This window comes from Cervus canadensis, chromosome 11 (assembly GCF_019320065.1).
Source record: "Cervus canadensis isolate Bull #8, Minnesota chromosome 11, ASM1932006v1, whole genome shotgun sequence".
Taxonomy (NCBI): domain Eukaryota; kingdom Metazoa; phylum Chordata; class Mammalia; order Artiodactyla; family Cervidae; genus Cervus; species Cervus canadensis.
The window spans coordinates 58,463,666-58,486,272 of NC_057396.1; the positions used below are offsets into that span (position 1 = coordinate 58,463,666).

The window sequence follows — 22,607 nt, forward strand, 5'->3', positions numbered from 1 at the left end:
TTCTTTTTCCCCAGTATTTTTTATGTGATTGCAATGATTATAAATGTTTTACAAAGTTAAGAAAATATAAAAAAGATCAGGTTGATTAGTACAAAATTTTGCCTGAAAATAAATGGCTACATTTCACATAATAAACTATCTAGTTTTAAGAGAAATTTTGTTATGTAAATTAACTATGTCCTTTTGCAAAGAGATTATGCAATGCCTGGGGTGGAAAGAAAAGGCTCCAAGGGAAAAAATGTATAGATCATGTTAGTAGAAGTGACAACACCTAAATATCTATGCTACTATAATGCCAGAAAAATGAATGGGATATTTCAGTAAGACTTAAAATAGAAGCTTGCTACTTAAAATAGTAAATGTAAATACTTCCTTTGTTTTAAGAACAGTATGTAATTAGTCGTATCACTCTCAGGTATTTGATCATCAGTTCAGTGTTTGCAAAGAGTTTGTTTTCTTTTATACTCCTGCACTACATTTAAACCTGCATGTAAGAAACTATAGATTAAAAAAACATATTGCATTTTAGAGGACAATCTGAATAATCACACAGACATGGACCAACATTTATTACAAACAGGAAAAGAGCAGATCTATAAGAAAAGAGTACAGATTTTTTTAAAAAGAAGATTGCAAGCTGAAGTATAGAAAAGAAGTTGTGATCTATATGATAATTTTTTCCTACATTTAAAAATCACATTGCTCAACATGTACAAAACATTATAATACAGTAGTTTAAACTGCTACTTAGAGGAATTAAAACAGTATAGACAGTGGAGAAGTTTATTTCAATTTAGGTCACCCATGATCCATCCTGAGTTCACTTCGATTTTCCAAGAAGAAAGGTATTTTTAAAGGTCATTTTTCCCAAGTAGAAAGGTTATTTTGAAAAACTGAAGTATGTACTTCACATCCCATTATAAGAAAAGGATTCACATTAAAATATTTTTAATAAAAGGCAATCAATTCTCTATATACTTTTATTAAACAATTACAGTTTTCACAGACAGCAAGACACAATGTTGCTATTACCAGCAGTATTACCTTCTTCATTTCTCCTTCAGCTAACAATTAAAAAATCATCCTAAGAAAATTTCTTATGAATGTGGCTCAAATAAAAACAAATTACTGCTAACACCAAGATATTGTAGCTTACATGCTGTCACACTGATTACCTAGCTACATGAAGAGCTACAGGAACCAGAAGAGGGAAAACCAACTTAAAAATAAGAAAAACTATAAATTTTTTCAATTCACTAATACTTAGTGACCATTCTAAACAGGGGTTCATTATGAGCACTTAGGCTCTAAATGGATATCACTCTAGTGTTTAAAAAGTCTCATTTTTTAAACTCTAAAATATACTGCAGTACAGATTTAAGACATCTGTCAACTAGATATGTATTAAGATGTTTCCTTTGCTATTTTCATACCTTAACAATTTAGACTTTATACTTATAACTATATCACTTAAGAATAGTCATATTGTTCGCTTCTATGATATGGCTAGACCACATAAAGGAGCATTTTGGAATTCAAGAGGAAAGCAATTCCATGAACTGGAGGCAAAATATGATCTCCCATATAATATATACAACACTAAAATAATTTGGCCTAAATTTTGAAATTAGGTATGTATTATATATAGGTGTATTAAATATACAGATGGTGGTCCTACATGTCCTTTCATTAGAACAAGAGAATTTTACCTTCAATAAGCAAAAAAATTAAAAAGTAGGTAATGAATTAAGGATGACATTTTAAAGTTCAAATTTTACAAAAGTATCTAAGTATTGCTAAATGCTCACTGATACGAGAAAAGATATATTGGCAAATATTAAAAATACCAGATAGTGTTATTAACTTCTTTACTAAAAATTATTTATAATGTGCTCCCATTTCCAATTGATGTTCCAAGTTCAAAAGCAACCCTCCGACTCCCCAAATCCCCAAAACACCACTCCTCCTTGCCATTTTGTTACTAAGTAGGATTTATAAGAAGTTTCTCTGGGGAAGAAAATTATCTCATTTTAAAAGATGTATGTATTTTCTATTAGAAAAGAACTAAATGTATTTGGACTCACACACACTGGTTTAACTGAACATAAATAAAAGAAACTTTACAATTTTCCCACCATGAAATACTGAGTTACAACAAATGTATTAACAAAACTTTATTTTCTTGAAAGTGCATACAGGATGTTGCGCAAACACTGTTAGTAGTACCTTTAATGTGAAGACATTCTTATTATTACTTCAGATTTTAATGTATCCTAAATAGATTATGTGTCTTCTCCAAAAATATTTAAGGCTACATTGAGTGATACGGCCCAAAAAAACTTTAGCCCCTTACAGACTAAGCAAAGTACATATGTGAAAATAAAAAAGAACAAATTAGGAAAGAGAAAAACATTGCTCAGGATATGCATTTTTAAAATTTGCATTCAATGTAACATCTTAATTCCTAAACCAGAAATAAAAATCTTATGAAATACACATATATATTCTTTACCATTTTTTTAAATATCAAAAGATGTTTTACACATACATTCATATTTGTGTGTGCAGGTATGTGAAACTGCAAACATTACCAACTAAATAAATGTCAGGCAACTGCTACCAGCTCTGAAATAGTACGTGAAATGAGCCAGTTATTTAGACAACTTCAGCCCTTTGGAATAACATCTAGTCTGTCTTAGAGTTCAGTTTTTATTTTTAGTTAGGAAGTGGAAGAAATAGACTCACTGTGTTTTATGCTTACAGAATGAATATCTAACAGCTAATTTCAGTTTAAATCATACTATAATAAAATTAATGAATAACGGAATATCTGAGAAACTGAAAGAAATTTCTAAAACTCACAATACACTATTTCATTATACAAAAATTATCATGTACCAATTATGTTAATTTCTGATGAGTTTGCAGAATATCTGCATATAAGCTAATATGTAAAGTCAAACTGGAATGAAGACCAAGTATAGGTAGATGATCCTGGCTTCAGCATACTTCAGACAGTTTTATTCACTCACCTGGTGAATTTCATGCCAGTATACTCTGATGATTAGATATACTAAGGAAGGAAATGGTCCAAAAGGATAAGTGATAAAACCTTAAGGATATGGTCTTGGTCCAAAATCACAACCAGACTCCACATAAGATACACTCTCTCTCTCACATACAAACACACAAACACACACACCACATATACAACCACACAGAAAAACTTCAACACACACACAATGTTCCTGCTATTGTCAATTCCCCCACTCCCAACATAATATAAACTATAACACAAATACAGTGAGTACACTGTAGCCTCAATTTAAATCTGCAGTTAGTTAGGTCCATTCTGAGGGACACATCACAGGTGACACTGTGTTGTGTTGAAGTCTGTTTAGTACTGCTGACTAAAGCCCTTTGATAGGTCCAAAACAGTCCCACATATGATCAAATTTCAGTTATTGTGAAAATGTTATGACGAGGCTGCAGTGTACTTGATTTTGTTGAGAATTTATATTATAAAATATTCAAATAAGACTACCTCATAAGTATAAATAAGTTATAAAAAGAAATGAATATCAATTTTCAGCTTAATGTGGATTATCAACTATTCCTATCTCACCCCATCTCATTAATATATATCACCTGAAAAATTATTATTTGGTGCCAACTGTTATCAATACATTAACATTTTATCATCATCTTGATTGCTAATTCTGATCTTCAAAAGTGAACATTTCCCTTCTAATCATAAACAAGAATGGGGCCTTTACTCTTTAAAATAAAATGTCTGACTTCAAATTTCAAGACAGTTATAAAGAAAAAAAACAAAACAAAAAAACCAATCAAAGTCTCACTGGGTAAATTATGATTACATAGGTTTGAGTTCATATTAACTTATTATTGTATAATGTAAACTTTATCCTACAGAAAAACTTTAAAAATTACTGAAGTGCTTACATTTATTGACACACCATGCATTTTCACAAAATTAAAATCCAAAATAATTTTTTACCTAAAGGTTTCATTTCACCAGAGACACTCAAAACACCCTACGAAACTAAGTTAACATTTCTGTATTTCCTTATAATACCAGATTCATTTGTAAATAGGAATAAAAAGAAAAATGAGTTCTAAATAAATGACACAGGAGGCAATAAATTGACACATGACAAGTAAATAAAAGGCTAAAGCACTCCAATACCATTGAAACTGTTTTAATGTTGTTGCAACTCCAAAATGCAACAATCATCAGCTTGTAAAGACCCAAATTTCAAAAATTCATACCTATTTTACAAAATAAAGGCAAAAGACATTTTAAATCCTCCTTGTCCTTACTTGTGCTATCTATGTTCCTAATTTGTTTTCTATCACTACAGTGTATGTTTCAATTCCCATCAAATGCTATATAAGAAAAAATAAAATAAAATATTAACCTCTGCTTCAATGTACAGTTTCCAGAATCTGCCAGAACTGGGGAACTGGGCAACAAGGCGTTCATAAGTCTTCCGTGCTTTGTCTATAGGTTGATTCTAAAATTGAAAACCAATAAACAGCATTTACAATGTTAGGATTATGAAAATATTATTTACTGCAGAACCAAGTAGTGTGATTGGACCCATAGAGAAGGAAATGTAATCCTATATCACTAAACCTGTGCCTCTCGAATGAGAATGCTCCAAGCGTCAAGGTCATAAGGATTCTCTTCTAATTTCTTTTCGGCTTTCTTCACCTTCTCTGGGACATACTCAGCTGCCTAGGGGGAAGAAAAATAATGAACTCAAGTTACTGTTTTAAAAATATCAGGACTAATTTAACTCAAGTACAATATATTAGTGCCCAGATGCAGTATCACAATAAGAAGCATGAAAACGTCCTCTTATAAAAGAAGTCTTCATTTTCTGTAATCTAAATCACTTGCATAACAACAAATTCAAATGGACACATACCTAAAAATTAAAACATTTTAAATTTAAATAAACCCATCTCTTTTTTAATGAAATAAAACAGCAGTTCTACAGCTTTTTAGACTCAGACCCCTTTTATACTCTAAAAAGTACGTACATCAAAGCATTTTCGTTTATGTAGGTTATTTCAGTATTTACCACGTTAGAAATTAAAACTGAGACAAGGTTAGATATTTATTTGCATACAAATAATAATAAAAGTATTCACATGTTAACATAAAAAAAATTTAATGAGAAATAACTTTTATTTGCAAATCTGTGTATAATAAATATAGTAGGCTTTAAAATGCAGCTGGAAAAAAAATAAAAAATAAAATGCAGCTGGATTTTCATATATGCTTTTGAACTCAACCTACTGCACTATCAAATCATGTAAAAATTCCACTGTACACTCATGAGAATTAAAAGTGAAATAGGCAAATAATGTCTTAAATCTATTATGAAACAGTATGAACTCACAGATCAAAGTCTTAGAAACCCACAAGGTCCCTGGACCAACAACACTAAAAAACATTGCTATAGAGAATTCATCCTGAATCACAATGAAAAAGCATGAAATGACATGAAAACTTTATTTTGATGTAAAAGTTTTAAAAGCATGATTTACAAACTGTATATATAGCAAACTGTACATGAAACTGTACTTACAAACTGTATACAAAAACTATAAAAGAAATCTACAATGAAAGAGACTGAAAAGACTGTAAAAAAAGTAGTCATGTCTGGGTGATGTGTGGTAGATGGACAGCTGACTTTCCCCCCTTTCTCAGTATTTTCTAAACTCTTTAATAAAAGGTGGTTTTATTTTTATTATAGAAATACAATCTTAAAGTCAATACCTAAAAAAGTAGCCAGGACTTGTGGCGTAAATACAACCATTACTTTTCAAATTGTTCTTCACAATATTATTTTGTACCACAAAAAGAAACTGATACGAAATAAGCCAGATAAATTTGCATGAAGTTTTGTTCTGCCTTTGTGGGAGGACTTCCTGAAATTGTAATATAGCAATGCTGTGCTGTACTCAGTAGTGTCCAACTCTTTGCGACCCCATGGACTATAGCCTGCCAAGGACCTCTGACCATGGGGATTCTCTAGGCAAGAATACTGGAGTGGGTTGCTATGCCCTCCTCCAGGGCATCTTCCCAACCCAGGGATCGAACCCAGGTCTCCCACATTGCAGGTGGATTCTTTTACCATCTTAGCCACCAAGGAAGCCCAACATAGCAATAAATATTGGTAATATTCAAGAGAGGAAAGAGAGGGAAGCACTGCCTCTAACATCTCTTCCCCCCTCACCTTCCTCAGTAGCAATTAATATATCACCAGACAATTCTGTCAAAATACCAGTTGGGAAAAAGATTTTAAGTCATGTGTTTAGGTGGGAAAAACTACCTGGAAGAAGTATACTTTCCTTTGGAATAAATCAGTTTCCACCACTGATAAGTACACATTTAGAAAGAAAAACGTGTTTTAAAAGACTAATGTGATTTTCTATCAAAATTATGATGTCCTACTAATACCTAAGAGCTTTCAGTAGCTTGCTCAAGAAACTAAAACTGGAAATGTTTAATAAAGGAAAACCACTGGCCCACTCATACTAAACATGATACAGAATAAGTTAGTTCTGCAATGGTGATAAAACAATCACGGGATCAGGATGGTTCAGAAAGAAGATACATGGAAAATTAGCAAATAAAGGTGATATTTGAAAGCAGAATGTTGGGTTATTCAATGCATGGTGCTAGAATAACTATCTTAGAACAACTGCAAAGTCAATAAAAGCTGAATCCCAATTTTAACCATTCTATCAAATTAATTTCAGATAAATCAAAAACATTAAAAACAAAAACACAAGAAAGAACCATCAGAAAATGTACTGAAATGTACCTTTGTGTGGGAATGCTCTTTAAAAGCCTTTGAAAAGAGTAAACTTAATTCGTAAAGTTTATATTTGTGCATGGGGAAAGTATCACAATGAAAGTGAAAAGATGAACTTGAAAAAATATCCCCAACACATATGGCAAAGTATTAAATTTATTAATATAACATCCAGTCACTAAAACATCAGAAACTCAAGAAGAAAATGGGCAAAGTATTCAAACACTCATAGAAAAAGAACAATGAACTTTAAACACTTGAAAACAATACAAATATAAGCCATAAAATAAGAGATCAAAGGTGTTTTATAATTAACACTGCACTGGCAAAGATACTAATCTCGAACTAAATCAGCCCATCCTAAAGGAAATCAGTCCTGAATATTAATTGGAAGGACTGATGCTGAAGCTGAAACTCCAATACTTTGGCCACCTGATGCAAGGAACTGACTCATTAGAAAAGACCCTGATGCTGGGAAAGACTAAAGGCAGAGCAGAAAGGGACGACAGAATAAGGTGGTTGGATGGCATCACCGACTTGATGGACATGAGTCTGAGCAAGCTCCAGGAGTTGGTAACGGACAGGGAAGCCTGGCGCGCTGCAGTCCATGGGGTCACAAAGAGTCGGACCCAACTAAGGAACTCAACTGACTGAATGAACTGGTCAAAATATGTAGAAACAGACATTCTCAAACTGTTGGCAAGAGAAAGCAGTAATACTGACCAAAATGTAACACGAATATCTGACCCTGCATTCCAGTTCTGGCCACTTATCCTACTCGATATGTGTACAAAGATGTGTACAGAAGAATACTCAGCTATGTGGCTGTCTGTTGCTGTACAAGACTAGGAATAATTTAAATAATCACGTAAAAAAAACCTGGTTAAATAAATTATGGAATTTGTAACCACCAAAAAGAACAAACAAGGCAGGTCTATAAACAGCAACATGGGACATAACAGTCAGTTTAGAAAAAAGTAGGGGTGCCTGGGGAGACACACACACACCACATACAAATGTACTTTACACACCATATACATACTTTTTTGCTGTTTGAAATTTTACTGTTCACCTGAAAAATATTTCCTCAGTGCCTAGTATGTGCATTGTTTAAGGGGCACCTGGGATACAACAAAGACTTTCAGTTTACTTCTTGACAAAACAAATTTTAAAAATATTTTAAAATAAGTGAGGATTTGTAAGATATGAATCATAAAATGTTAATGATAAAATAAAAAGTAAATATGATACAGAACTTTACATTATGACCTAAAAACCAGCTAAGCTAATCAATGCTACTAATAACAATTAGTATTTCAAAACAGTCTGAGGGGAGGCCAAATCATTCAAATTCATGTCTTCAAAATTAACCTACCAAATTAGATAATGTATACTATACTTATACGCAGAGTACATCATGTGAAATGCGTGGCTGATGAATCACAAGCTGGAATCAAGACTGCCAAAGAAATATCAACAACCTCACATATGCAGATGATACCACCCTAACGGCAGAATATGAAGAGGAACTAGAGCCGCTTGATGAGGGTGAAAGCAGAGAATGAAAAAGCTGGTTTAAAACTCAACATTCAAAAAACTAAGATCATGGCATCCAGTCCCATCACTTCATGGCAAATACAAGGGGAAAAGTGGAAGCGGTGGCAGATTATATATTTTGGGCCTCCAAAATCACTGCTGACAGTGACTGCAGCCATGAAATTAAAAGACACCTGTTCCTTGGAAGAAAAGCTATGACAAACTAGACAGCATATTAAAAAGCAGAGTCATCCCTTTGTCAACAAAGGTCCACATAGTTAAAGCTATGGTTTTTCCAGTAGTCATGTACAGATATGAGAGTTGGACCATAAAGGCTGAGTGCCAAGGAACTGATGCTTTTGAACTGTGGTGCTAGAGAAGACTCTTGAGAGTCCCTTGGACTGCAAGGAGATCCAACCAGTCCATCCTGAAGGAGATCAGTCCTGGGTGTTCATTGGAAGGACTGATGCTGAAGCTGAAACTCCAATAGTTTGGCCACCTGATGCGAAGAGCTGGGAAAGACTGAAGGCAAACAGAGAAGAGGGCAGCAAATGAGATGGTTGAATGTGAGCAAACTCTGGGAGATAGTGAAAGACAGAAAGTCTGGAGTGCTGCGGTTCATGGGGTTGCAAAAAGTTGGACACAACTTAGTGACTGAACAACACCACATACCATAATCTGCAGAACAGAGAAACTCAGAAGATGGCATCTAGTATCTGACCAGCATAACTGCAGCAAGGATAAATGTCTCCTTATGAAATAAAATAATCCGTTCATTTAGTGATTCTCAACCCTGGCAGCACATCAGAATCATCTTGGGTAAAGAGCATTTAAAAAGATACTCAAGTCTCACTCTAGATCATTTGAAATAAAATCTCTAGGAATGAGCCTGGACCGTCACTATTTTTTAAAAACTCTTCAGGTCCAATTCAGGAAACATAAGGGACACAGGTTTGATCCCTGGGTTGGGAAGATTCCCTGGAGAAGGGAACAGCAGCCCACTCCAGTATTCTTGCCTGGAGAATCCCATGGACAGATGGAGCCTGGAGAGGTACAGCCCACAGAGTTCCGGAGAGCCAGACGCGGCAGCACCAAGTGGCACACAGCACCAGTTCCAGTGGGCAGCCTGAGTTGAAAATCAGGGCTCTGGCTCAGTGGTAAAGAATCCACCTGCCAATGCAGGAGACAGGCAACCCACTCCAGTATTCTTGCCTGGTAAATCCCTTGGACAGAGAGACTGGTGGGCTACAGTCCATGGGGTCACAAGAGTCAAACAGGATTTAGCGACTGAACAACAAGCAGTTCCAAACTTTTTTTTTGGTACCACTGTACCTTCTTGCAATCTAGTGACATCCATGGGAACTTTCTCAGGATGATGTTCTCAAATATACAAAATAAACTATGCAGGATTCAATTATACTGAAATGAAATTATCTAAATATCTTAAAGTTTTACATAGTAACAAATACTTATCACATGAAATAAAATCTAGTGAGTCTACTGATGAGTGCTAATAGTACTGTGAATACTTCTGTCCCAGTCACATACATAGCTGTTGCTAACAGTACTAGCATGGTTTCTTGCCTACATTCATAATAGAAGGCTTGATTTCAGTTAGATATTAGTGAAAATAGTTTTATTTTGCCCATTCAAGTTCCAAAAATTCTATCAATAGACACCTGGAGGAAGGAGTTACCATGGACTAAGAAGCCCAAGGAAAGGATGATGGATCAGATGTAAAACAAAACAAAACATTTATTGAGCATCTACTATGTTAGGCATTAATCTCCACTCCTTGTTAAGTAACCAATAATCCCATTCTATAATAAAAAATACAATTAAATTACATGAATCTGCCCTAAGTCCAGTTAAATCTGGCAGAACTATCAATCAGCTCTTTGCAGAATCTCTTACAATGGTGAATGTTTTCCTCTGGACAAGGATGTAGTCAAATGTTTGTAAAAGAATCTATATATATAATTCTCTATCAACTGAATTAATTAACAATAAAAGATAACTGAAATGGCCCAGTATCCTCTAGTAGTTAAAAGGCCACATTTCTCACAATAAGTCATTCATTGTCACAGATGTGAACCAGTTGGGTAACCAAGAGTGTAACATTTTTGTTTTGTGGTCTGGTTACTATATTTGCTGTTGAGCAAATGAAAATGGAACTGTTTTCTAGAATCAACAAGTAGACTGAGGCTTCATAAAGAACAGAGTGGTATTATTGGGTTGCCAAAAAGTTCATTTGTCATTTTCCACAACACCTTACAGAAAAACCAGTTGTGGCCAACCCTATATTATTTCCTGGATCTGTTGCCAGATCAGAGAAATAGGTCACTCTAAGAAAACTTGTCACAAGTTTCCAGTGCCCATTTGTAATGGAATGAGGTCAGAACTCTGTTTAGTTATAGCCAAACAGCCATCTCATGTTTACATGTCCCAAAAACAACTATAAAACTATCAAAAACCAGCTTATCTTTGGAATACCTGTAATCCTATTATCATCCTATAGGGGGATGTTAATGGGGAGTAGGATGAACCCCAAATCAAATGAGCAGAACAAAAGCTGGACTAGTTCAGTTCCCAATGCACGCACAATGATACTAGTAGGACACTGGGAGCTGCTTTGATTTGCACAATTTTAAAAATCAGAAAAATTATAAGACTGTAAGGAGTATACCGATACACATCAACATATACTATTCCAAATGGGTACAAAAATCAGAAAACCTTGTGAAGCTGATGACAGACTTTTTTTGTATTAGGCAAAAATGTTGCTGAGGAACTACCCTAGTATCTGTTCTATGAGCTGTTTTTCTAGTTGTAGAGCATTGCTAAAATACCAACTTCTCTCTCTGAAGAATTCCCCCATGGACAACTGGCTTAAAGTATGGAGGTAGGATACATTATACACATTTGACCTTTTCAAATAATGGCTTTATTGAGACAATCAAATTCCATACAATGCACCCATTTAAAGCGTAAAATTCACCTAAATTCAGTATATTCACCATCACAATAAATTTTAGAACATTTTTATCACCCCAAATAAAAACCCATACCCATTAATGGGCATTCCATCTCCCAATCCGCCTAGGCCTACGCAACCACCAATCTGTTTCCATAAATGTGTAGGCATTTCACGTAAATCAACACAATGTGTTTTGTTTCTGACTTTCATTTTGCATGTTTTCAAACTTCATGTTTTATCACATATCAGTACTTTCCAGTGCCAAATATTGCACTGAAAGGATATCACACATTTTATTTACCAGTCATTGGACATTTGGATTATTTCTAGTTTTTGAGTAGAGTTCCTTTTGTATTTTCTTTTTACTTAGGTGTATACCCAGAAGTGAAATTGTTAGGCCATAAAGCAAATTATGTAACATTTTGAAGAACTGTCAGACTGTTTCCCAAAGTGACTGAACCATTTTACAGTTCCACCAGTAAAAGTGCTCCAATTTTTCTTACATTCTCACCAACACTTGGTATTATCTATCTTTTTGATGATTTTAAAAGACAGTAGAGTGGTATCTCATTGTGGTTTTGATCTTTATTTCACTGGTAGTTAACGAGGTTCAACACTTTTCAGGTTTTTATTGGCTATTTGTATATAGTTAATGTCTTTTCAGATTCCTTGCCCATTTTTACTTGAGTTATTTTTTTGTTATTGCACTGCAAGTGTTTTTACATATTATAGCTATTAGTTCTTTATTGGATATACAGTTTACAAAAATTTTCTACCCTTCAGTTGATGGTCTTTTTGCCATGGGAAGCTAACTCAGAGAAAAAACTTACGATGTTGTCTCACAGGTTCCATGCATCATTTCAATGGTTCTCAAACTTCTTATAGAGAATCACTTTGCATTCTTACAACAGAGGAACTAGAGACATTTTATAAAATGTGGGTCAAATGTATCAATATTATATTCAAAATTAAAACTTCAAAAATTTTAATGTTAATTCATTTAAAAATAAATGTCCAATTTTAGCTAAAAATATTTTCCAGAACAACAACAACAAATTAGTGAAAACGATGGCACTGTTTTACATTTTTGTGATCTCTTTAATATCTGGCTTCTGCTTTCAATCTGCTGCAATATATTATTTTTGATGAAGACCACAAAACTACAATTATGTAGTCTGAAAAAGGAGAAGCATTTTTAATAATCTTTTCTTACAATTGTCATGTGTCATGGGTATGCCACATAGCTTCTGGGAAACTGAGGCTGCAAACCACTGTCTATACAATAGTTTAATTTATATTAGGTTGTTGTTAATAGGGTGGGGTGTGGAGAAGTGACAGACTATTATATTAATGATTTTAAATGTATCAGTTCGGTTCAGTCGCTCAGTCGGGTCCAACTCTTTGTGACCCCATGGATTGCAGCACACCAGGCCTCCCTGTCCATCACCAACTCCCAGAGTTTACTCAAACTCATGTCCATTGAGTCGGTGATGTGTATAATCTAATTTCATTTCTTCTTTCCATTTCCACCAGGGAAGTAAAACTTGGACAGAAAAAGAACAAAAAAAAGTACTTTACTTTCTCCAAATAGCTATTTTTGTGATAAATGGAGAGGGTGTTATGCTGGAGGTCATAGGTAAATTAAATTAAAATAGAAGTCAGTGAAAATTTAAACCAAGTGATAAACATCAAAAGTATGCGGAGAGGGATGTAGTTAGTTAAAGAATGTAAAACTACATAAGCTTTTTGACCAAGAGTTTTGATGATCTTTGCAACAGAACTAGCAGAGTCACAAAACTAGTTTTATAATGAGTATTTTCCATTCATGAGTGACTAAATATAGTAGGGAGAGAAAAATCAGTAAAATACTATCAAAGGCCTAGCCATCCTCAAACAATCTGCAATGTTTTTCTCCATTTATTTTATCAATGTATTCAAAACCAACTTTGAAGGTCCAAGTATCTTCAATCCCTATCTAACCTAAGTGGTTTACAAACTCATTTACATAAAAATCACCAAGATACTCATTTCCAATGAAGATTTTCAGCCTCACCTACAGAATCTATTATAATATATCTAAAACTGAGGTACAGGCAATAATGAAGCACTATCAATAATGAAGCAATATGATACAATGGACCACTGACTCCATTTTGAGAACCACCACCTAATCCATCTGTTCTGTAAATACATGTTTCCCCAAATGCTGTTTCCTCAAAAATAAAGCAGAATCAGACCTAAGTCATTCCTTTTGTTGTTGTTAAAACATTAAGAAAACTGCAAATACTAAACATTTCAACTCTTAAGTTTCTCTTGGTAGTAGTCTTTCTTCAAAATCAAAAAAAAGTAATTCATATGCCTAAAGCATTCTATGTGACAGCTGACAGTACTGGATGCCAGCTTAGTCCTATGTTCCTTTACCAGTGCGACAAAACTACTAGATGTTTTAAGTGAACAAATCTGAATATATATATCCTGCATATAATCCCTTCAAATCTTTCAAAAACTTAAATCTACTAAACATACAAACATTTCAAAAACTTAGAAAAAGCAGGCTAATAGGTATTAGTCCAAATAACTATACTTATCATACTTGCTTCTTAAATTTGTTTACTCATTCCCTAGGAAACAAATAGCTTTGAAGTGTTTGTTTTATAAATAAAAATCTTAAAATTTTTAGAATGTGAAAATGCAGGTTCTTTTGATCAGGAGGGACCAAAATATTAATTTATTTGATAAACTAAGTGAAACACTAGAAAAACAACAATTAAGAAGTTTTACCCTTCGAGTTTTAATAAATATTTACTGCTTATTATAAACTATCGCTTAATCTAAAATTAGGTTAAACATTTACCCAACTAAAATCTCTTTTAAAATCTGAGGGTCCAGGGTTCAAGTCCCTGTCCAGGCACCAAAAAATAAACAAAATAAAGAGTCTCTAACAATAACATTAAAAAAAAAAAAAATCAATCTCACACCGTTACCAACTATCCATTAAAAACAAGAAGACTCAAATTCGTAACTAGGTCTTTTCTAAAAAATAATACACATTTCTGTGTTCCTAACGAAGAGGGAATGCAATCTTGTCTAAGGCAACCTCCCTCTGTTGTACTTTTCAGGAAAACGAGTACTTCTGTAAACACAGATCTCCCTCTCTTAGGAACAATTACTGCCAGATAGAGTATCCTATATAGTCAATTTCCTCAAGAAATATTAACAATACGATCAAATCCAACTTGCCTGTCCAAAATTGTTACACTATCACTTAAAACAGGACGGGGGGGGGGGGTGTGTTAGAAAAAGCTATTGCAGAAAGATTTTGTTAAAAACAGATAAAGATAATTGGATCCAAAGAAAAGATTATCATTATAACATATATTCTTGGCCTCTTCCCTTCCTCTTCTAACATTCACACACACCCACTTAGGTTTGAAATAGGCACTATTTCCTTTTAACTACTAGATACTAATGGTTACTCAACAAAATAAACCAGGTTTCAACACTGTTTTATCGTTCTTTACTAATTAGTAAGTACAAAATAGAACACGTATTTCTCATATTTTCTATATCTTCCTAAACTTATTTTTCACCAAAAGCAAAACACTTTAATGGCCCTGAATTCTCCTCTTTTAAGAACTTTATTAGCAATTAATTTGAGATTCTTCAAGTCACGTAATTGTTTTTTCCCCAAAGTAAAGATCATTCTTTTTATACTTCAGGCCTTCTTAACTCTAGGATAGGCTATGAATTGTTTGAAAACTGAAATCTTACTTCTGAAAGACAGAAGTGTAGAATCAGAAGTTTAGGGACTTAAAAGTTTCATCAGAATTGACTTGGCCAAATACATTTCTCCCTTCCTCTTTTTCTGTTGTTAAAACAAAACTTTAGAAACCATTCACTCTTATGCCCAAAATACTTTACTTTGTATTATCAATAATTATAAGCACCTGTCTTCCCAAAACATACAATTCTATAAAATTTTGTAACATATAGCATATGGCCTGAGTGCAAAAATTTATCCATTTCACCTTTAATTACCGAAACAGTGATCTAGGTTTTTAAGGTGAATAAGGCAGCCCTTTCAATTCAAAACTCAGTGAACGAACTCTAAATAGCCTATTAAATGCTGTAGAGGTGGCGCACAAGGTAAAATGGTGTGAAGAATGAGATCAAAAGTTGAATCAAGCACTTAGAAAAACTGTACAAGATAAAAATAGAGCCATAATTCCACAGGGGAACCAGATGTGCTTTTGTCAGGGGGAAAACCTATATGCATGTGGTTCTGTCATGACTAAACTGGCAAACACGAGGCTCCAGAATACCCACCAACACTGCAAAGTAATTTAAACAGCACTCTAAATGTAAAATAGAACATCCTTACAAGAGTTAAAAAAAAACAAACACAATAAACCTCACTCTTGACTTTGCTTGTCTACAATCATTTCCCTCTTTCACAGAGCACAAATCCAGAGATTCAGTACCAAGAAATGACCATCTATATTTTTGAATAACAAATCTAAAATATCAAGCTTACTGAACAAATTATCATTTTTTTGAGTTTCAATGCTACACAGCTAAAATAAATCTACAATTCAATCTCGACGGAGGGAAACCCCTTGGCATCTTTCCAAAGGAAATCCATGATTGAGTGGTTTTGATCTTTTTCTTATTATTCTTCAGTTTTGTTTAGTCTTTTCCCCACCTTGTTCATCATCAATTTCCCCCTAAATTTTCATTGACTGTTGTCTTACACATCAAGCAAGCTAGTTGATTCATATTTTTGATCATGTCACCCTTCAAGGTATTGTTTAAGCACTATTCCAGTTAAAAGTTGAATGATATAATATCTGGGATTTGCTTCAAAGTAATGGAGGTGAGGGGCTTCCCAGGAGAATCCACCTGCCAAGCAGGAGATGCAGTTTCCATCCCTGGGTTGGGAAGATCCCCAGGACAAAGAAATGGCAATCCACTCCAGTCTTCTTGCCTGGGAAATCCCAAGGGCAGAGAAGACTGGCAGGCTACAATCTATGGGATTGCAAAAGAGCCAGACATGACTTATCGACTAAATAAAAACAACAAACGGAGGTGGGAAGAGTAAGTGAAAGTATGGAGAAAACAGGTTTACCTGTGACAAAGCTCTGTGATAGAACATCATATATAATATTATTCTTTTTTCTTACATGTTTGAAATGTATCTTGAAAAAATTCAAAAGATTATATGAAGATAATTCTTTGTTGGTCATCAGATGTCAAAAAATGTCTTACAGACTGATGGAAAAATATATAGGATACAGGAAGCACCATAAAAGTTAGGACAAGTTAAGCATTAAGGAAAAAAAAAAAGCTATAGCTGAATTTAGCATAGTAAATTCAGAAAACACGAATCCACAGCAATACTCAATCTTTTAAAAGGAGGAGGAAAGGGACATCCCTGGTGGCCCAGTGGTTAAGAATCCACCTTCCAATTCAGGGGACGTGGGTTCGATCCCTGACCTGGGAACTAAGATCCCACATACTGCAGAGCAGCTAGTGTGTCGCATCCACAACTAGACAGAAGACAGAATGCTGCAACTGAGACCCAACACAGCCATAAATAAACAAATTTTTAAAAAATAAAAATAAATAAAAGGAGGGGGAAAGAAAACAGGAATTTCTTCTTTGAGGAAAAATATGAGCCAGTAAGTAAAGACAGAATAGAATTTAAAAAAAAAAAAAATCACCATTTGTCATTTCCAAGGAAATAACTGATTTATTCAAGGATTATCAATTGACAATAAATAACTAGATAAAAGGTTATTGAGGAACACAGTTATCGACCCACACATTACTAACTGCAAAGGGGGAAATAATCTTTTATAATGAAAAGACCCAGCAGTCATTACCCTAACCAAGTGAACAAACTTAAACCATTGCTAACAGTGGAATAACCTAGCATGAAGTGCCTTTTATTGCGATGCTGTATTATACACAAAAATATTTAACCTGAATATTATCAAAGCTCTGAGTTTAGACATAACTGTTAATTTCCAGGAAATACAGAAGATGAAAGAACAAGTTAGATGATAACTCACACACACAGATCAAATAAACCCAGACAGAAAATGAGAAGTTGTACAAGAAAACTGTTCTGGATTCTTTGAATAGACAATAAATATCCTAGGGGACAAAAAATAGAGGGACTATTCAAGAGACATAATCAAATGATGCAAACAACCTAGATTATAGATTCTGATTTTTAAAATAATAAAACTCTGTGAATCACACTGCCTTCTGGAGAAACTGAGGAAATTTGAATAAGGACTAATTTTTAGAAGTGATACAGTATTACTATTAATTTTCTTAGATGGGAAATAGTATAATGGTTATAAAATAGGATTAAGGTCCTTATCCTGTATAAGAGAATGCTGACATAAGGGGGGCTGAGTATGTGTGGACTTACTTTCAAATAAGTATGTACAAGATATAAAGCAAATATGGCAAACACTCAACAATTGTCGATTCTAGGTGAAGAACGGTACTATAGGCATTCACTGCTCTTTTCTTTATGTCCTAAACTTGGCACATACAACTAACGGGTGAAACTTTTTTCAAAAAATTACCACTTTCTCTCCCACTTAAAACACCACAGTTCTGAGGTGAAAAGGTCATGGCACCATTTCACTGTGTTTACAATTTTAGATAAATTTAAGAGTTAACAATGAATTCGTGAAACTTTCAATGAAAACCTTAGTACATTAGTCCTCCTCCACCTGCAGGTGACAAAACATGAACTCAGAAAAAGGGTAGTATATGTAAACAGATGTGACGTAACAATTTTAAGACTTTGCAATCTTGGGCATTCTAACAGCATGTAAAATGTAAATACTGTGAAAATTTCAGGACAGAAATTTGTCGACGAGGAAACACAAAATTCAGTTTACCCACACTTTCCCGACGATAAAATTTACACTCTATTCAACAGAAACATTCCAATTTTCCCTCATCTCTGTCAACCTCCAAGAACAGTTCCCACTCCACAAGCCGGGCACTTGAAAAACGGAAACGTAAGTGTATTTCGTTGCTATGGCAATGGGAAATTTCAGGAACTCGAACTTGAAATCTGCAGTCTATCTAGCCTCCATTTTAAAAACCATTTACCTAAACATACTGAACTTAAATCGAAAAAAACAAAACAAAACCCGACATCTTTTATAAAATATCAGTTTCCTCTTTCAAACTAAAAGGTAAAGACTAGTCTACAAAATTCTGAATAAAAAGCAAAAGGAACAAATCATTTAACAAAAAACCTGAATTTTGTAATACTTATATGTCACATATCCAGTACTAAAACAGATGTTTTTATTTACAGTGGCCATATCGGACTTCTCATTTCCGATTTATCAAATTCTACAATTATCTGTGTCGTTGGAAAAACGAAAATGAAATCCTAAGGGATGGAGCGGGAGAAAGCCACAAAATTCCCAACTTGGCATAACGATCCTCTACTCCTAAACTGTTTCCTCCCTCATTCACTCTGGCGAGAGTCTATTTCTTCAGATCAGTTTCATCTCAAATTATTTCTCAAACTAGCAACCAGTTTCTGGGTACAGTGTATATCGGAAAGGCGGTTGGAGAGAAGAGTGTCAAGTTTTTAGAAAACAGCGAGTACACGTTAAAACGATCAATTCCTAACCCCTAAACACCAAAATGGTATTAAACGAAATAATCTCACCGGGTAAGTCCCATAAATCTAAACAGGACGCAGTAGTTTCCCAGCTATTGTCTAAACCAAATATTTGTTCATATTAACCCCTAAGACAGAGAAGCCAAAAAAGAGTTTCAAATCTCAGTCAGATCTCGCTTCCCATTCCCACCGTACTTCTGTACCCAGCCCTTGGGATTCATTAGACCCCTGATTCCTTCCTCAAGCGAATATGGCTGGAGTACTCGGACGAAAAGAGACGTGGAGAGAAGAGGTCGCCACGAGGCCCCACCACTCTCTTCCTCACCTGCTCCGTGGCTCCGTCTCCTGACATGGCCTCAGCCGATAAGAATTACGAACTGGCCCGCGATGCCAAGCTAGAAAAGAAAAATTAAACTAAAAACCACCCCAAACCAGTAAAGTTGCCCCCTGCCCTGCGGAGCCAGACGGCCAACACCAATCGCCACCGCCCACTCAGATATGAATTAAAATGGCTCCGTCCCGGCCGGCCGAGTGGGGGGGGGGGGGTGGCTTCTGCATTAACTTCCGGGGCAGTGGGCAGAGCTAAGAGCGCAAACTCCTAGGTTACTCAACCGCGCAGAAGCAGAAAGACCCCAGGGGGCGGGCCTAGTGCCTGTACTGACGTCACAGCCCTGAACTAGCGAGGCTCTTCTCGAGAGACCTGCAACCGACTGGAAGGCGGGAAACTGTTTCTCTAGGAGGCTTCCACGCCTTTTGCAATTTAATTATCAGTTTGCGGAGCCGGGCTCTTAACTGTTAAAGCCTGAAATCGGTTCAATTCAGGCAAACTGGCCGTCTTATGGATCAGTGCTTAGTGTTAAATTTCTTGTTGTTCCGTCGCTCAGTCATGTCCGATTCTCTGCGACCCTGTGTACTGCAGCAAGCCAGGCTCCCCTGTCCTTCACGTTCACCCGGAGCTTGTTCAAACTCATGTCCATTGAGTGGATATTTTAGAGATGAGGAATCTATGGAGTTTTCTATGGTCTCAGCTAATGTGCTTCACACTTTTCCCGGTATGAGGGGAACAGATCAAGCCAATGTTAATTCATGCCTTCACCGATTACTCATGTGTCAAAAGATTTGAAGTCTGTAGGGGCTGGGTTTTAAGCTTGCCACCCCACCATGGTTTTTGGTTAATAGCAGTGAGGCTCTAGAACCGGACATGGAACAACTGATTGGTTCAAAATTGGGAAAGGAGTACGTCAAGGCTGTATACTGTCACCCTGCTTATTTAATGTATATGCAAAGTGTTGTTCAGTCGCTCAGTCGTGTTCGCCTCTTTGCGACCCCATGGACTGCATCATGCCAGGCTTCCCTGTCCTTCACCATCTCCAAGAGCGTGAATACATCTTGTGAAATGCGATCTTGCAAAATGCTGGGCTGGATTAATCACAAGCTGGAATCAAGATTGCTGGGGAAAATATCAACAATCTCAGATATGCACATGATACCACTTTATTGGCAGAAAGTAAAGAGGAACTAAAGAGCCTCTTGATGAAGGTGAAAGAGAGTGAAAAAGCTGGCTTAAACTCAACCTTCAAAAATCTAGGATCATGACATACAGTCCTATCACTTCATGGCAAATAGAAGGGGAAAATGTGCGAACAGTGTCAGATTTCATTTTGTTGGGTACCAAAATCACTGAGGACGGTGACTGCAGTCATGAAATTAAAAGACTCTTGCTCCTTGGAAGAATAGCAATGACAAACCTAGACAGTGTATTAAAAAGCAGACACATCACTTTGTCCACAAAGGTCCATATAGTCAAAGCTATGGCTTTTCTGGTAGTTGTGTATGGATGTGAGAGTTGGACCATAAAGAAGGCTGAGCGCAAAAAAAAAAAAAAAAAAAAAAAAAGAAGGCTGAGCGCAGAAGAATCGATGCTTTTGAACTGTGGTGCTGGAGAAGACTCTTGACAGTCCCTTGTATAGCAAGGAGACCAAACCAATCAATTCTAAAGGAAATCAACCCTGAATATTCATTGGAAGAACTGATGCTGAAGGTAAGGCTCCAGTACTTTGGCCACCTGATGCGAAAAGCTGACTCATTGGAAAAGACCCCGATCCTGGGAAAAATTGAGGGCAAGAGGAAAAGGGGGCAACAGAGGATGAGATGGTTGGATGGCATTACTGATTCAGTGGATGTGAGTTTGAGCAAACTTGGGGAGTTAATGATGGCTAGAGAAGCCTGGTGCTGCAGTTCATGGGATTACAAAGAGTTGAACATGACTTAGTGACTGAACAACAACAACTGGAGCTAGACTTCATTGATTTGTTTTTATTTTATTTTATTTTTTTAATTAATTTATTTTAATTGGAGGCTAATTACTTTACAATACTGTAGTGGGTTTTGCCATACATTGACATGAATCAGCCATGGTTGTACATGTGTTCCCCATCCCAAACCCCCCTCCCACCTCCCCATCCCATCCCTCAGGGTCACCTTGGGCACCTTGTCTCCAGTGCCCCAGCCCTGAGGACCCTGTCTCATGCATCGAACCTGCACTGGTGATCTGTTTCACATATGATAATATACATGTTTCAGTGCTATTCTCTCAAATCATCCCACCCTTGCCTTCTCCCACAGAGTCCAAAAAACTGCATTAATTTGAATCCTGGTTTCATCTCTTGCTAGATGGGTAATCTCGGTGAGTGACCGTGGGCAGTAAAACATCCCTGTCACTCAATTTCTTTGCCTACAAATAGGAATAACAATAATACCTACATTTTTTTTTCTTTTTTAGGCTGAAGGGCATGTGGGTCTTAGTTCCCTGACCAGGGATGGAACCTGCGCCCTGGGAAGTGAAAGCATGGAGTCCTAACCGCTGGACCATCAGGGGATTCCTAGTACCTGCAATTCCAGTAAGTTATACATGATAAAGTGCTTGGAACCATACTTGACATAGTCCAGGATTAAGTGAGAGCAAGTTTTTGGAACTCTTTCCTATTCACAGATCATCATAAGACTTATTCGGTGCTTTTGGCTACAGTGCCCTATGGCCCAAAGTAAAATATTCAGCCTTTCTCATACATTCCTTGTTCTTTTCAGTCTCCTCTGCCTCTGCTGTTGTTTCCACATCTGCCCTTTCCACAGCCTGAACTCTAACTCTTCAGAGTTAGACACATGAGCATAGGGTGTGTATTAGAGATGTTTACTGCACCATCCAACTATAGAGGGCTAGTTTTCTATGGTAAACTCTCCGTCTCTCTTATCTTCTATATCTCCGTTATTCTATGTTCCAAGACCCCTAGTGGATACCTGAAACAGGAGATAGTACCAAACCCTATATATTCTATTTTTTCCTGTACAAGTATATCTATGTTATCATAGTTTAATTTATAAATTATGAATAGTAAAAGATTAAGAATAATAAAGCAATCATAACACTGTGATAAATGTTATATGAATTGCATTCATTCACCCACTTGTGCATTTATTCTCTTTCAGAATATCTCACTGTACAAAGTAAATGCCTTTTCCACCTTAACTAAGCACCTATCATGTATTGTGGCCATAAACTTGGCAGTTTGAGGTGCAACAG

The 22,607-nt window shown here is 35.7% G+C and overlaps 1 protein-coding gene across 1 annotated transcript in view; it reads right to left on the bottom strand.

The window, feature by feature from the left end:
* The window catches only part of CSTF3 (cleavage stimulation factor subunit 3), a 64,019-nt gene extending 44,399 nt beyond the window's left edge, over positions 1–19,620 (bottom strand). Inside the window, exons 1-3 of the mRNA XM_043480761.1 lie at positions 19,353–19,620; positions 4,658–4,759; positions 4,440–4,535 (exon numbers count right to left, since the gene is read on the bottom strand). Coding sequence (XP_043336696.1) covers positions 4,440–4,535; positions 4,658–4,759; positions 19,353–19,379 — 225 coding nt within the window. The 5' untranslated portion in view covers positions 19,380–19,620. The remainder of the gene's footprint in view (positions 1–4,439; positions 4,536–4,657; positions 4,760–19,352) is intronic.
* Between the last annotated feature and the right edge of the window lie 2,987 nt (positions 19,621–22,607).